At 41.3% G+C, this 15,785-nt stretch overlaps 1 protein-coding gene across 1 annotated transcript; it reads right to left on the bottom strand.

Moving 5' to 3' along the window:
- Nucleotides 1–213: 213 nt before the first annotated feature.
- Nucleotides 214–14,749, bottom strand: RGMB (repulsive guidance molecule BMP co-receptor b). Its single transcript, XM_054004348.1, has 3 exons — nucleotides 14,546–14,749; nucleotides 11,661–12,172; nucleotides 214–1,799 (listed from the first exon to the last, which is right to left on the bottom strand). The coding sequence occupies exons 1-3, from the start codon at nucleotides 14,643–14,645 to the stop codon at nucleotides 1,131–1,133; spliced, it is 1,281 nt and encodes a 426-aa protein (XP_053860323.1). The 5' UTR covers nucleotides 14,646–14,749; the 3' UTR covers nucleotides 214–1,130.
- Nucleotides 14,750–15,785: the final 1,036 nt, after the last annotated feature.

The raw sequence follows: 15,785 nt of genomic DNA, 5'->3' as shown, positions 1-15,785 counted from the left end.
TTTACAGAAAATAATTTTCTGTTCCAGGGTTCTTCTGATCTGAAAGTTCTCCAGTAACTTGAAAAGAGGATTTTTATAATGCTCTCAGGAGGGATGCAGCAGTAACACAGATCCCTGTGTTAAAATTCTTTTAAGTATCTCTGCAAACACTACAAAGGAACTGTACAACTGGGATCCTGAGGAAATGGTTCCTCATCTTAGTTTCCGCATCTCTTTCAATAAACTGGCCTGGTTTGTAGCTGCTGGTGATAAATTTACACATCTTGTACAGCAGAGGGAAGCAAGCATCTGCAAGTACAGCAACTGTATTCAGTACATAGCTATCTAATATCCTACCCATCGTATTTGGCTAGGAGACAAACTGAGAATTTATTTATAGATTACCTGCCCAGTATGTGGTCTATATCTCCAATTTCTATGCACCCCACTAGGGGTCACTTATATCACCTTACTGACATTAGTCAGTGGGGTGAGGGGGACAACTGTTCTTCTATGATAATAATTTAAAATATTTACACGCTGCACAGCCACTCTTTTACACACACACAAATACTTACTGGTATACTGATGAACCAGACCTACAACATTTTGCAAAGACTGATACATTGTGTGTTTTCAAGCATGAAAAAAATATAAATCTATAGCCTTCTATAACACAGGTAACTGGAGGGCCTGTAGAGGAAAAAAAAAAAAAAAGGTGCTCCCTCTAAGTTTAAGCTCTCTCCACAGCTTCAAAACATACATGTTTGGCATTAACTAAAGGTCTCTTGGGAAAACCCTCAAGTAAATTCAATTTTAAAAAACGTGTTAAACAAAGTAGTACTTAGAGAAGAGAGAGTACTGAGTATTTAATGTGTAACACATAGTTACTCAGATACACACTTATATATTTAATGTGTAAAAAATAAAGTGCTTTTTATCAGGTCTCAATGCAGGGACACTATAAAACTTTTCAACAACTGTAAAATAGATGCATAGAATATTGAATCAAACAAACATGAAAACAGTTAACATCCTATCTGATTGGTGCCCCAAGACAAAACATCCCTTCATATACACGGTATATACATATATATTCCTCTTTACTCAATATATTATGACAATATGTATTTCAAAAATTTTTTAAGAGTCTAAAAAAAATATGCAACAAGGATCAAGCACAGAAGTCCAAGACTGACAAAGAATTTGCTATCCCTGCCCACACCATCATCTCTACTTCTGGGAAAGATATGCCAGTGCTCTTTCCTGGGGTGCAGTGCCTCCACATCCTGCAAAGCACTGTGAGCAGCAGCTGTGAAGTTGGCATCACCAGTGGTGAGTAGATCAAATACACATGAGTAAAAATAGATGTCCTTCACAAGCATCTTCTCATGGCATTTGGTGGTGGCTGTTTCTAGTGTGTACCCTGATCGGGAATGAGACACAGCACCCCAAGGAAGCAGCTTTCCCATCACAGGCAACGGCAAGTGGCCACTTTGATCAATACGTTCACTGGAAGGGCAGCCATTCACACACAGCTGCAGATCCTGGCTCTCCTCATAGGCCATGACCAGCTCCTGAGGCATGCGAATGGCCAGGGTCAGGTAGTGCCCGAGCTGGCGGATGTACACCGTGGTCCCGATGTACCTTGCATGCATCTCAATATATTTGCCACCAACTTTCTCCACAATGTGCAAGCTCCTGGTGTTCTCATCTCCTCCACTTGTACCATCAATGAAAGCTGCAGGCAAGTCATCAGCCATTGCTTGATATACTTTCTGATCTGTACAGTCTTGGTATGATTTGAAGATAATAGTTATCTGTGGGGGAGGGAAAAAAAGAGAAGCAAAGTTAGTGGAAAGAAATAATCATCTCAATCCCTTTTCCATTTTGTAACTAAATATGTCTGGAACTGCCCACTACCTTAAAACCTGACAGTTGTCCATAACTCATGCCTAAGGGAAACAGCCTGTATACGTGCTTGAAGCAGTATTTTACCAGATGGCAAATGTTAAATTTGTTTTTTTTTTTGTTGGTCTGGAAGCAAGACTATTAGCATGTGGCAACAGCCTTGAGGTCAGGAAAGGAAAACACTTTAATTAAGCATAAAAACTACCTCCTGCCTCACAGTTTCTTAACACTTTGGAATGCCTCCTGCAATGGCAGAGAAGCATAAGGACCAAGTAATTCCCACAATGCTGGCAACTCTGGCAAAACCAGAATGGGACCGTGCAAAATCAGGGAAAGGTATAATTAGGACTAAGAAGAACAACTAGTCAAATAACAGCTTAGAGATCCTGGATACATTAATCCTAAGAATTGGGAGACTTGACACTTTGAGTCCACTGTGCTAGAAAATGTGCCCACAGAGAAACAATGCAAGACTGAAAGATACCCAAAGATGTGCCTCTGAGGAGTGAATGACTTTCAACATCAAAATCATTAGCATAAAGCAATTAATTAATTTTTTTAAAGATTAGAACTAGCCTTTTAAACCTTTCTACTTATTGGAGTAGGTCACAACAAAAGAAAAAGCAGGTCCTCCGGTCTTACTTGAAGGGAATAACTAGGCTATATGGCAGACCAAATCTGGAGTGTCTAGCAGCTTTCCTAAAACAAAAATTGGAATGAGAAATCACATCTAAGTATTACAAACAGATATGCTACTTCCTTTAGAGGAAGAATGACTAGAGGGGAATAACTTCTTGAAAAGGTCAAAAGACATTTTGCACCAAGAACAGATATTTTAATAATTATTTTCATCATCAATTGGTTATATCAAATTAGTTACAGTCCACAGTTTAGGAAGTCTGTTATGAGACTCACTCAAAAACTTCAAAACATATCAGAAGGGATTTTTAAACTAAGGTTAAACTTAAAATCTGTTCCACAGCAACCTCACAGTTTAGTTTCAGTTAACCATCACACATCTGCTCAACTTTTATTTCTGCCTCTCTCTTTTAAATAAGAGCAAGAGATTAAATCAAGAGCCATTTACAAACAATTTGAATAAAACCTCTGCCCTCATTAGCCTCACCTCTCTACACCACTTGTAGAAGACACTAGTTTTCCCACCTCTCTCCTCCCATTGCAACAACTTCTTCTTTGGAGTATGCAGACATATCCTAAACAATATTACATTAATTTTCAATATTTGGCTCATCCCAGGTGGTTGATGTTTTGGCAGTGTTTGTCTCACAACACGGACATACTTACTATTTTGACTTCGTATGTTCTCACTAGTGCTGACTGGATTTTTCCAATAGTTTTTCCTTGCATTAAACAGTTATACAGCACGAGATGTATCAGCTATATACCTTGAGACCAACTGTAGTCAAGTAATTTGGTAAAGTGATGTCTGTGAACCACAGCTGAGCTGGAATGCTTATGCCCAAAATCCAGAAAACGCACAAGTGCCCCTGTTGCTGCAAAGATGACCTCACAGTTTTGTTCTTAGTAAAGTACACTCAGCAACCTACAGAACAGAAACTTGAGGTCTCTCAAATGATTAGTATTTCTGTATGTAATCCAGGCCATAATGCAGTAAAAGGCCTTTTATGTATTCTAACACAGTTTGGATAAAACAGACTTCTATCTCAGCCTGCTCAGACAAAGAAGCATTGCTATTTTCTTGAGCACATTTGTATTGTTCTGCAAGAAAAGAATAATTTACACACCTACAGAAGTAAAACTCTTGAGTCTCCTTAGCACTTGAACAAGACTGGAGCCAAAAAGAAGTCTCATTGTTTTAATGAGACACTGAGCTGGCTGCTTGATAAAATATTTAAGCAAGGCACCTGGCAAAATTTATCAGGAAGCAGATACCAAATTGCTCTCTCCAGAACTCCCTCATTTACAAGAATGAAACACACACAATTTCAGAACACCGAGAAAGAACAAGAAGCCTTCACCCTAATTTAAGATTAGCAATAGCAATGGATGCTGTATGAGAGTTGAAAGACTATTAGATGAATAAAGGCCTCCATGTATGTTGCAAGGACACTCTAAACAGAGAATCAACAGAGACCATTAAGATTTTCCAAGGACATACTTGTATTTAAACACTGCAGCTCAATACACTGATTTTGAATATTCTGTTGTCTGTTGGGTGACATACATCTAATCCATAGGCCAGATCAGTAAAACCAGAGTGCTGCATGGGCTTTGCCTTATCATACACTCCTATCTCAGTATGATGCCCTGGTACTGACAGATACTTCAGAACCTATTGTAAAGGGAGATGAAGCAAAATGTCATTGCAGAGCTTTCTCTCTTTAAATTCTCAAGGTATCAGAGAGCATTAAAAAGTGAAAATGGTTATTTCTAACAAACTCAACATGTGTTATATATGTTTATGTACCTACAGTACTTTTCACACTCTGGGTCCCAAGAACACCTTCACAAAGCTGCTTATGCAGTACTGTTTACAGACTAGTGATTAGCTGCCCTTTCTAAAGTTAGGATGGAAAAATCCAAATGCCAAAATCTTCACATAATGAAATATCTTTGAAATTATCAGTGTATCAGCCTTGTTCTTTGGGTACAGAGCTCTTTGGCAGTGAGGCACCCTGAAAGATGAAAATAAAGGTTTCCAGAGGCTTATCTGAGGATACAATAAACAAACTTCAGCTACAGTAAGATTATTAAACCAAAGAAACCCTACACATAAAATTTACACATTTCATTTTGGACTTCATCCTCCCACTCCTACTGATGCCAGTACTGATGAATACACTGATCACAAAGCTTTCTTAAATTCCACTGCACATATAAAACCTTCCAAAGATGGTGTTACTGAGCTGTAAAACTACCATTTCTAGAGAAGGCCCTAATGTATTTGTAGAAGGTTTAAGGCTTGTGTGCCTTAAACAAAAGCAACACTTTCAGCTGTTGAGTTCTTGTACTTATCTTCTTGTGGGAATCAGACACGGAAGGATTCAATCTGCAGCCTTAGAAGAAGCTTAGATTGATGTAAAAATACAATACACAGATACTAAGCAGAAAAATCATAAACTTCTATTTCTACAGTTGTAGGTGAGAATATGCCTTAAGTAAGTGAGAAACTATACTGGTAAGTATACTGGAATAAGCTAAGAGTTTAGAAGTTATAATAGAAGCATATGTGTGTCTGTGAGTTAGAAGCCCATTGGATAAAAGTATCCACAGTGCAGTAGAAGAAAAGGTGATAGGCTAGAAAAGTAAAATAAATCCTGTGGCAACTGTCTGTTGGTTTAGAAAGTTATATATTGCCTCGTAACGAAGAAACTTGTGACTACTTTGTACTGTGAATGACTGCCTGCTCCTCTAAAATCCCACGGCCTCTTGAGACTGATGCTTATCTGAGCAATAAATTGTTCTTAGCCTGATAGTAGTCCCATCCCTTCATTTCTCGCAGCGACAATAATATTTTCCCTAGTGCCACAATGCAATTATAATGATGAAGCTATCACTATATTCTTGTTTTACTATGCATTTCATAGAATTCTAGAATTTTTTGGGTAGAAAAAGACCTCTAACATCATTAACTTTAACCTTTATTAAAACACTGCCAAGCTTGGGGAGGAGTGAATGAACAAGTGCCCAGTGGAAAAGGACCTAGGGATGCTGGTTGTTCAGCCAGCTGAACATGAGCCAGAGTGGGCTACAAAGACCAAGGGCATCTTGGCTTGGGTCTGACAAAGTGTAGCCATATGGAGCTGAGCAGGACTTTACCCCGTACTCAGCACGGCTGAAGTGACACTTCAAATCCTGTGTTCAGTTTTGCACAAGCAGAAAGACATTGAGATACTGGAGCAAGTCCAGAGGAGGGACACAGAGCTGGGAAGGATCTGAAGCACAAGTCTGATGAAGAGAAGCTGAGGGAGCTGGGGGCATTCAGCCTGGAGAAAAGGAACCTCAAGGGAGACCTCACTGCTCTCTACAAGTCCCTGAAAGGAGGTTGTAGCCAGGTGGGAGTCAGTCTCTCCTCTCAAATAGCAAATGATAGTGTAATAAAAAGGTCTTTGTTCATCAAAACGAACATTGAAAGAAGGTAAGAATTTAAACTGAATAGAGAATTTCAGACTGTGAGAAGAGAAAGAGGACAAAAAAGGGAGGGGGGCTTGATAAACAGCAAGTATTCTGCTTAAGAATTGTGCAAATGCAGCTAGCATAGAAGACTGTGTAACTAACTATACACAAGCTAACTTCTAGGCCAAGGACAACCGGCAAAGAAGATAAGGAGCCTTCATCCCTATGACCACCAAGGGCAGAGAGAAAAAAAAAAAGGGAAAAGGAAAAGGACCCCCTAGCAACCAATTGCACCGGCGCAGAGTACATCGAGAGAAAACACGTCAACCGAAAAAAAAAGGGGGGACTATAAAAACAAAAAGGTCAAAGGGGGAAGGTGCGCCGTGGCAGAGTGGAGACTCCGCGGCCGCCCAGCGCTGTTTTTTTTTGCTTAATACCGCTTGCTTAATAAATTCTTGTTAATTGATTTATCTATAATTAGCCTCCCCAATTGAATTTGTCCATAACAATAGGATGAGAAGAAATGGCCTTAAGCTGTGCTGTGAAGATTTAGATTGACTATTAAGAGAAAATTCTTCACTGAAAGAGTTGTCAAGCACTGGAGCAGGCTTCCCAGCCTCTTGAGTCGTCATCCCCAAAAACGTTTTAAAGGCACGGAGACACGGCACTTACAGATCATGTTTAGTGGTGGAATTGACAGTTTGCAACTGGACTCAATGATCTTAAGGGTTTTTTCCGAATTAAATGATCCTATTGCATCCTCCAACGAAACTGTAGTAAAAAGCTACTTCTATGTAATAAGACAAATTCATCTCTACCTTAAGCAAAATGTCCATAAAGATGAAAAGAATGGCATGTGAAAAGTTACCTGATACTTCTACTTCTTAAAACATTTAGAACATTTATCTTCCAATTACCTTTTAATTATTTTTCTATTACACTGTGCTGACTCTGCAATAATTTCCTGCAAAAATGAAACCATGCTACAAAATAGATATTTAAAGTGTTTTGACTCTGGATAGAAGAATATTTATCCCCCAAATTCCTTTACTCTGCTGGTAGCACCAATTCCGAGGTTCCAAGCTTCATACCCAATAAATCACTACAATAAAAAACTCAGTAGTTTTTTTTTCCTTCTCTGTGTCCTTAAATTCACTCTCTCACCCTCAAGCTATCTATTATAAAACACCTGGACAGGAAAATCCCCATTTCCAATTAATGCAAACAAGAAAACACCTCCAAACAAGAAGGAAAGCTTTCCAGTGGCAAGCCTAAGCATCTCTGCCTCATTTGCTATTCAGGGACAATTACACTAGTGATATCCAGAACACCTGTCACAGGTGCAAAAGGCTATAAAGACTTCACACTCCTCCAAATAAAGCACACAATAAATAAAAATTTTAAAACCTCAATGTTCTATTTAATGCACTATACAGTACCCTTCCTTCCTGCTCCCTATAAAAGACATTTAATCTCAGGGAATTGCAAAACCACCTCCAAGACAGGGAAGCTCTTTATCTAGAGCTGCAGAAATCAAGCATGAATAATGCCAGTGACCTACTCAAAACACATGCAAGAAGTCTGTCAGAAAGAAAAAGAAAGAAGATCTTAAACTCAGTTTCCCAGTTACTTGCTGATGATCTTCCTTTCCATTGGAAAGGCCCTAGGATCCTATGCCAAGGGGCATGACCACACCAGGCAAGCTCAAAAAACTGGAGTTTCAGAGTTTCAGCTAGATCACAAAATGTAAAATAGCTTTGCTCATGGTAAAAATAGATGTTACAACTATGAGTAACACAAATGCGCAAAACACCTACAAACAAATTGTCAAGAGCATTTTTGTATGTACACAACTCTCACAAGATGTGCTCTTCCAATTAAGGGATTCAAGGAAAATTCTTCCTGCTTTTCGTACTTTCATGCCAGATGCAAAGTGAGGGGTAGGGTAGAAACATGTTTTTATTCTTCACATTCTTACTTGAAGAGTCCTCCTGGCATTCTCTTGTCCTTTATGAACTTACTGGATAGTCCTCAGGCTGCTGGGTTCCCATAGTCTCTTAAGTTTTGGAGAAGAAAACTTCACACATAATGTTGCGTGAAGTTATCAACTCCTTCAAAGACTGGTACAGCAGAAAGCTAGGATAAAAGTGAAAAGCACCAACTCTCTACAAGGGCAAACGAAGGTTTGCACCTCTCAAAAGGACAATGGGCTGAAGATTAACCATTCTGTTTCTATGGCTTATTAAACCATTTCCCTGAAAAATGCATTCAGGAAAAACTAAATCTTATACTCTTATTGTCCTTCCTTCCATTAGGTCTGCTTTAGATAGGACTGATTATGTTAGTGTTTGCTTTGGCTTCTGTACAATTTAACTTCAGCATATACCTTTGTTTTTATTTCCCATTAAACATCTATTTCAAATAATGTGCAATGAAAAAACAGCCAGACTAACAAAAACAAACAGTCTGAAAACTTCAAATTATGAAGACAGAAGACCTATTGGCATGCTTTCAGCTAGGGATTACAGTATGTAGAAAAATGTCACTGAAATATAGCTCTTTAGAAGTCCTTTAAGCTACCCTGTGGCCAAAATCATTTAAATACATCCAACAGCAGATAGTCAACCACAGTTAAAATGGAATACTTGTAGAGGAAAATGTTACTGGAGTGAAATTAGCAGCGATAGTGTAGCTTAACAGGCCTTTTCTATTTCATTATAGTAGTCTGCTCCTACTAGAAATAACAAGAGTCAAGGGCATGCATTAGAGATATTAAAACTTATCTGTTGCATCCCAGGTTGGTGAGGGAGATGCAGAAACTGGGATGCCTTGGGAGGACACCCACCCTTGAGATAAGGTGACACAATGAGACACTTTTTCACAGCTCTCTGCTTCTTATGTTAATGGCCCCTGTTCTCCTTCCCAGTTCTAGAATGTTCATTGTTCCCATTTTCCTCATTGGTTCCCATTCCCTGCAACTCCTCCTCTGTATACTTGTTGGTTGTTTTCCCCTTTGCACCACCCCTGGTCCCTCTACCCACTGGCCCTCAGATTTGATGCTCTGCCTCCACCATTGCACGTATAAGCCCTGGACACTCCTTTGTTCTGTGTTCTTCTGTCCCTGAACCTCTTCAGTGTGCTCGTCATTAAACTGCCATTGGAACATCACAGGAAGAACCTCTCCTGCCTCTTTCTATTTGTCAACCTGTGCTCTACACCAAGTGGCACGAGCGTCTGGTGCTCATCCTGAGCTATCTGCCTTTCCCTACGGGAGATGCTCTCAGGAAAGCAGTGATCTTGGCAGCTTCTGCTGTGTCACTGCACTTATCTTCTAAGTCACTTGTACATTCAAACAACCTTCCTTGCCTACAACAGGTGTGCTAAATTCTGTTATCTGCCAAAAAAAAAAAAAGAAAAAAATTCAAGGAGTGTGCACCAAGATATATCAGCATTAGAAGTATTTCTAGTATCATAAGCCATAGATCTTGTTTTATTTAATTGCTTCTGCACACTTTGCTGTACTTGGGCAATGACAGGGATTACTAGAAGAGAAGAAAAAAACATTTTACCCAAATCAAAGAAAAAAAAAATCTTTCTTGAGAATAAATAAAGACAGAAGACACACCTTTTAAAATCACACTTTCGCTCAGTATGTACAAACATTTACTCCTGGTGTTCTCCTCTTTATCTCTTTGAACAGACATATACCAACATCATGTGCTACTATAGTCAATCATTTTCAGAATGTGGCTGAACTTAAGATCACCTATCTACTACAACTGTTAGCATTCAGGAGCACATAATCACAGAATATGATTATATGCAGGTGTTTTTATTTGAAGAGCTCTGGGAATCAGGGGTACAGACCCAAATCTGACTCCGACATGGCTTTCGAGCTGAACATGTTTTATATTCTATCGTTATATAACTACTATTAATTATTAAACTTATATTGTTCTATTGTATACATTGATCTCATCCGAGCATGGATTTCTCGTGATTCCCCCTCAAACCCCCGAACATAGCTTCTCATTATTCTTGTTACGATTAAACAATAGTTATATCTAATTACTAAGCAATCATCACATCTAACAATCACTTAATTTATCATATAATGATTACACAACATGATCTAGCAAAGACAAAGCCTAACATTTTCTCAGGGCCTACCAAGTCCAACTTTTCCTTCCAACTCCCCAAATTCTCCATGATTTTAGAAACCTTTTACTATCACAACCACACCCTGGCCATCCACAGTTTGTACACAAGAATCTCAACTTTTTCCTCTACTACTATCAGGAACAAGGAAATAAAAAAAAATCAGCAAGACATTAGCAAAACTGAGGATAAAAACTTACTGCAGATTATGAAATGCAGCTTTTTCTTTAGAAAAAGCCACGGGAGGAGATTGCAGGAGACATAAGTCTCTTTTGAAAAGTTTACTCACATTAGTCTCATTCCTTTATTTTATACACCTTCAGAACTCATTCACAATGAAGACTGTTTTTGAAACTGGCATAAGTTAAGAAAATGTAATTCAGTTCATTCAAGAGAGGCATTCATACAAGCACTGCCATTAGTCAGTACTTCAGAACCTAGCACAAATTTAGGAGTAAAACTGATTTTTCTATATTAATACTACTGCCCAGCCAACTCCACAGAAGTTGTGTAGGCTCTACCCTGCTGTGACAGACAACTCCTGCTTCTGACTCCAGTAATTTAAAAAACCTACTTCCAGGATTAACAACACTGTGAAAATTCTCTGATGTAAATGTCTTGAAGCTGTGTACATATAGCCTGACGTAGCTTGACAATTCAAGAGCTACACTACCACAATTTTTTAAAAAGCCCTTTCACTCCAAAAGAGGTATGTGACAATATCAGCTTCAAATGCATGATTCAGTAATTGATGGACACACTTGCTACCTTTATCCCAGCGGGAAGAGACAGGGACTTTGCTTAAGTTAAAGAAATGGCATCAGTTATTAAATACTAGTGGATGTATTCCTACCCTAGACTCCTCAAAGTATCTGAGAGGAGTGCAATCTTAAGTCTTCCCTGTCTCAACAAGGATTTAATATTCTTGGCACAATTTTAAGGCCACTGCTTGTTTAGTAAAACTAAGGTACTAAGTCCTTGTCACAAGCATTTAGCTTGCTACCACCTCTCAGTTCTCTGCAGTTCGCCCTCTTGTTTTGGCTCTGAATCATCAGTGTTTTGGAAACCAGTTTTTTGTGCCACTCTCAGTATTTGTTTTCTACTGTTATAGCTGTGAAGTTTAGAAAATTAATAAAAAACAAACACATACATTCTTTCCATCTTTAAATTCCCTTCCAAGCCAAAGCACCGTATGATTTTTCAAATTTCTAATTAGTGCAGAGGCAGTCACAGATGTACAATAATCAATAACTGTTTTAAAGTGTTACATCAGTATCATTACAGGCTTGTGTGGTGATACGCACAGGTTTTCTTGTCTTAAGCAGAAGAGGGAAGAAAAGAACCTGTTGTGTTTGATGCTCATTAAAGAAGATGCTAAGTTTTACTTTTTTATACTACTGCATAGAAGATTCTCAAGCTAATACACTTCTTCACTGTTAAGGGCTAAATTACTTACTTAACTGTTTGGCCTTGCACTTCTCCATGCATGCACAGTGCACAAAAATAATCTGTACCTTGTTTGTAGCAGTAGCGTTGGATCCTGGGACCACAGGCACATTGGTCACTTGCACTGATAAGTATTTATTGTCTATAAGGGGCCAAGCGCCTTCCACTTTGCATGTCTGGAAGTGATCCTTAAAAGTCCTCAGATGAGGATCCCCAAACAAGCCACAAAACAGGTAAGTAGGAGGAGATGTCTTCTCTCCCCCTTGATGTTCTCTCACTTTTGTGTGGCCACTGTAATTGCAAGGATCATGGGTCATTTCAGAGTTGGTGGAGGATGTGGGTCCATTTTTGGTACAGTTTCTCTGGGTCATGAGATCACCGATCCCAAGCACTGCAGAATGGTAGACTAGGTTTCCACGGCACACTTTGGCATTGCGATAGGTACACACAGAGTATGCCCGCAGGGCCTTGCAGAACTCCAAATCAAAGTCCTCAAGAGCTGAGTTTAGAAGTGAAGTAAAGGATACAAAATCAGTGGTGCACTTCTGGATTCCACAAGATGTGTGTAGCTCACAGTCACCTAAGCACGAAACAGACAGCAGAAAGACATAAAGCAAACCTCTTAGGTGGTAATACCCCTTTCCATTCTCACAAGAACCATAAGAAAACAACTTGAAAGAAACTTAGAGTGCTCACCCATTAGGGAAACATTGCATTTTAGAAAAGAAGAGGTTGAAAGATAGAAAGCAATGGAGAATATCTCAGAGGGTGACAGGACTCATGATGTCTTTAGCCGTTATTTCATATTGTCTAGACGAAAATTAAGAGCACTAGGTCTTCTCAAGTACAAACCACACATTTCTTTCTAGATACCAAGGTGATGGTACAATTCTGTGTTTAAATTAATCATATAGTCAATAAGGAAGCCTCCATTTAGTCTTTAAGTGCTTTACCCAAGTTACTGAATTTTTATACAGAATTCTGCCCCTCAGAAGAATGTGGTAAAGGCAACAAAGTAATGTTGTATGGACATTGTTTAGATGTTAGACATGTCATATGTCTAAAAATTAGACAAAAACTAGACTGAATAAAGCAAAAACGAAGTTCTCTTCTAGAAACCAGAGTGGGGGAGAATGGGTAGGTAAGCAGACAAGCAGTTTGCTTTACTTCCCTGGCAGGGCCATAGCTAAAGCTTCACTGCTCATTTTTTTGGAACTAAAGTGTGAAAAAACCCAGTTGTCTGAAGTGCAGGTTTTCAGCTAACGCACCTGTACACTGCAGCAGCTGTACCTTTCAGAGCATAATTCAGTAAAATAAGACAGAGGAGAGAGAAACCCTCTCCCCACAAAAGCCTGAAGTAATTATCAGATGTATACAACTGCTACACAGTTGAGTTTACATGAGCACACCAATCACATTTTATCTGATTACCTGATTTCCATAAAAAAAGCAGTTAACATCCTTGCAAGCAAACCAAAGTTTTACAGTTGTCTCCACCACAGTACTCACAGGTATGATCTGAAATCCTTCCAGATTCTCATGGCAGTTAACAACAGCTTTCTGAAGGTAACTTTTACCAAAGAACTTACCAGGAGCAAAAATTAAATGAACAAGACATACTAAGGACAACAGAGGTACACTTTTCACACAGGTTAAAACCAGGAGGATCACAATCTAGGAGAGATCACATTTCCTGCCATCCAAAGAGAAAATGGACCTTCATAAAGAACAGGTGCACAGCTTCATGCAACAGTTGTCCAAGCCTGCAAAACTATATTCTAAAGTTCATCTGTGGAAACATTTATCTTATATTTCTCACTGTCATAAAGCAGGTTTTGAATGCCACAAATACACATGGAAGAGTTAAAAAAAAGGGAAAACTAAATATATGAGAAACTCCTGAGCTGTGAGAAATGGAAAATAGGCTGAATAACAAGATTTTTCATTTTTAAATAGCTGTTTTCTGCAATGCACACAGTGATGAGAGGATATCAGCAATTTCTTTGCCTGCCCCTTAGCTGACCTTCCTGAGTCAGTATTCACATGACTTTGACTATCCAAACCTGGAATTTACAAGGGCAGTATGTTTTGCCAGTGATGCGTAGCTAACACAAATCTGTCAAAATCCCACGATAACACAAAGTACAATGAGGAACTCTCCACCTACAGCTAAGCATGACCACGACTTGTGTAGGTAAGCCGAAAATTTCTTAGTGCAAGCCATACATACCTCTGCAGAATACAGGAAAAAAAAAAAAACCAACCCTAACAACAATCAACTTCTGTGTTTTCAGATATACAAAAAAGATCCATGCCAAGCAAAATGACAGAGGGAATACTGGGTTTAGAGCCAGACTTTCAAAGCATCAGAGCTTTTGTTTCCGTTCAGCTCTATTTGTATTATTTTAATCACAAATACATCAGGCTGGCTGAGCAAGTCTGTCAAGTTATCAAACAGTCCAATAAATCACAGAATTACAGAATTTTTAGCACTGGAAGGGACCTCTGGGGATCATCTAGTCCAACCCCTCTGCCAAGGCAGGATCACTTGGACCAGGTGCCACAGGAACGTGTCCAAGTAGGGCTTGAATATCTCGAGAGAGGGAAACTCCATGACCTCCCTGGCAGCCTGTTCCAGTGTTCTGCTACCCTTAGCGGAAAGAAGCTCTTCCTCATGTTGAGGAGAAACTTTTTGTGTTTCAGTTTATAGCCATTGTTCCTCTTCCAGTCGCTCGGCATCAATGAAGGAATCTCGCACCATCCTCTTGGATGGAGCTATTTATAAGCATTAATGATATCCCCTCTCAGCCTTCTTTCCTCTGGACTACACGGGCCCAGCTCGCGAATCCCCTCCTCGTGAAAGCCTCTACCAGAAGGAAAAGGACCCGCCAGCTCCTCGCGTCTGCGCGCACACATCTGCGCTCCCGTCCTTCCCAGCCCCACACTCCGGTACCTGCGCCCAACAGCAGCAGCCCCAGTGCGGCGAGCAGCCGCCGCAAAGCGGCGAGCGGCGGCTTAGCCCTGGGGGTGGGGGAGGGTACAGCGCTCCCCATGCCCGGCCATGCAAGTCCCTGGGCCGGCAGCAGGACGGCGCCACGGCATGAGGCGGCGGCGGCGGCGCGGGCGGGTGGGCGACGTTTTTCACGGTGCCCCCCCCTCCTCCACCTCCTCCTGCTGCGGCGGCGCGGCCGCAGTCACGGCAGCGGGGCGTGACGCCGCGCGCACAGAGCAACGCACCCCCCATGGGCGGTGGCGGCGCCTGCGCTGCGTCCCGCGCGCCCCCCCTTCACCTCCCGCTGCGCCACCTCCTATTGGCTATCTGAGCTGTCCGTCACGGCTGGACCCGGCGCCTGGCGCCCCTTGGCGGCAACGACCCGCCCGCCGCGGGCCCCGCCCCCGCCGCTGCGCCACTGACGGCCGAATGCGCCCGCACAGCGAGCCGCAGCCCTGAGGTGGTGGGAGGGGACAGCGACGGGGCACGGAGCGGCACCGGGATAGGAAAGGAATAACCCCGGGGTAGGTCAGGAATACCGCTGGGGCACCGCCAGGATAGGTCAGGGGCACCTCAGGGATGGGACGTGGAAGAGCTCCGGCGAAGACAAGAGGTCACAGCCGGATAGGGCAGATGGCAACACCGGCTGGCCCACCGGCACTGCTGGGAACAGGGCAGGGGACATCGGATGACCAGAGCAGGGGTTACCAGTGGGACTGAGCAGATGGTAGCGCAGGGACGGAACACCCGAGACAGAGCACGGGACATCACCGGGGTGAGAATTAAGAAAAGAATCTGCGGGAGAAGATAAATGCCATCATGTCGGGATATTTTTGAGCATCCGAAGGTAAATTTCCCTTTAAATATGTCATTAAGAAACTAACAGGAGGAACTACAGCACATATCAGATGTAAGTAAAAATACTGCTTTCAGGCTGTTTGTTTTTTTCAGTCTATTTCTCCTTTCTAGCAAACGTGTTTCGTACTGCTAAGACTAGATTGGCTGAGGCCAATTGGTCGGGATTCAGCGAGGCCAGGTGCTGGGTCCTGCCATTGGGTCACAGTGCCTGCAGGGCTACTGGCTGGGGCAGTGGCTGGAAGGCTGCGTGGGGAAAAGGGCCTGGGCATTCTGGCTGGCAGAGCTGAACATGAGCCAGCATGGACCCAGGAGGCCAGGAAAGCCAGTGGCATCCTGGCTTGAG

The sequence above is a fragment of the Vidua macroura genome, chromosome Z (assembly GCF_024509145.1).
Source record: "Vidua macroura isolate BioBank_ID:100142 chromosome Z, ASM2450914v1, whole genome shotgun sequence".
Lineage (NCBI taxonomy): Eukaryota > Metazoa > Chordata > Aves > Passeriformes > Viduidae > Vidua > Vidua macroura.
Note: the sequence above shows the minus strand (reverse complement) of the source record. Positions and strands in the feature narration are given on the sequence as shown.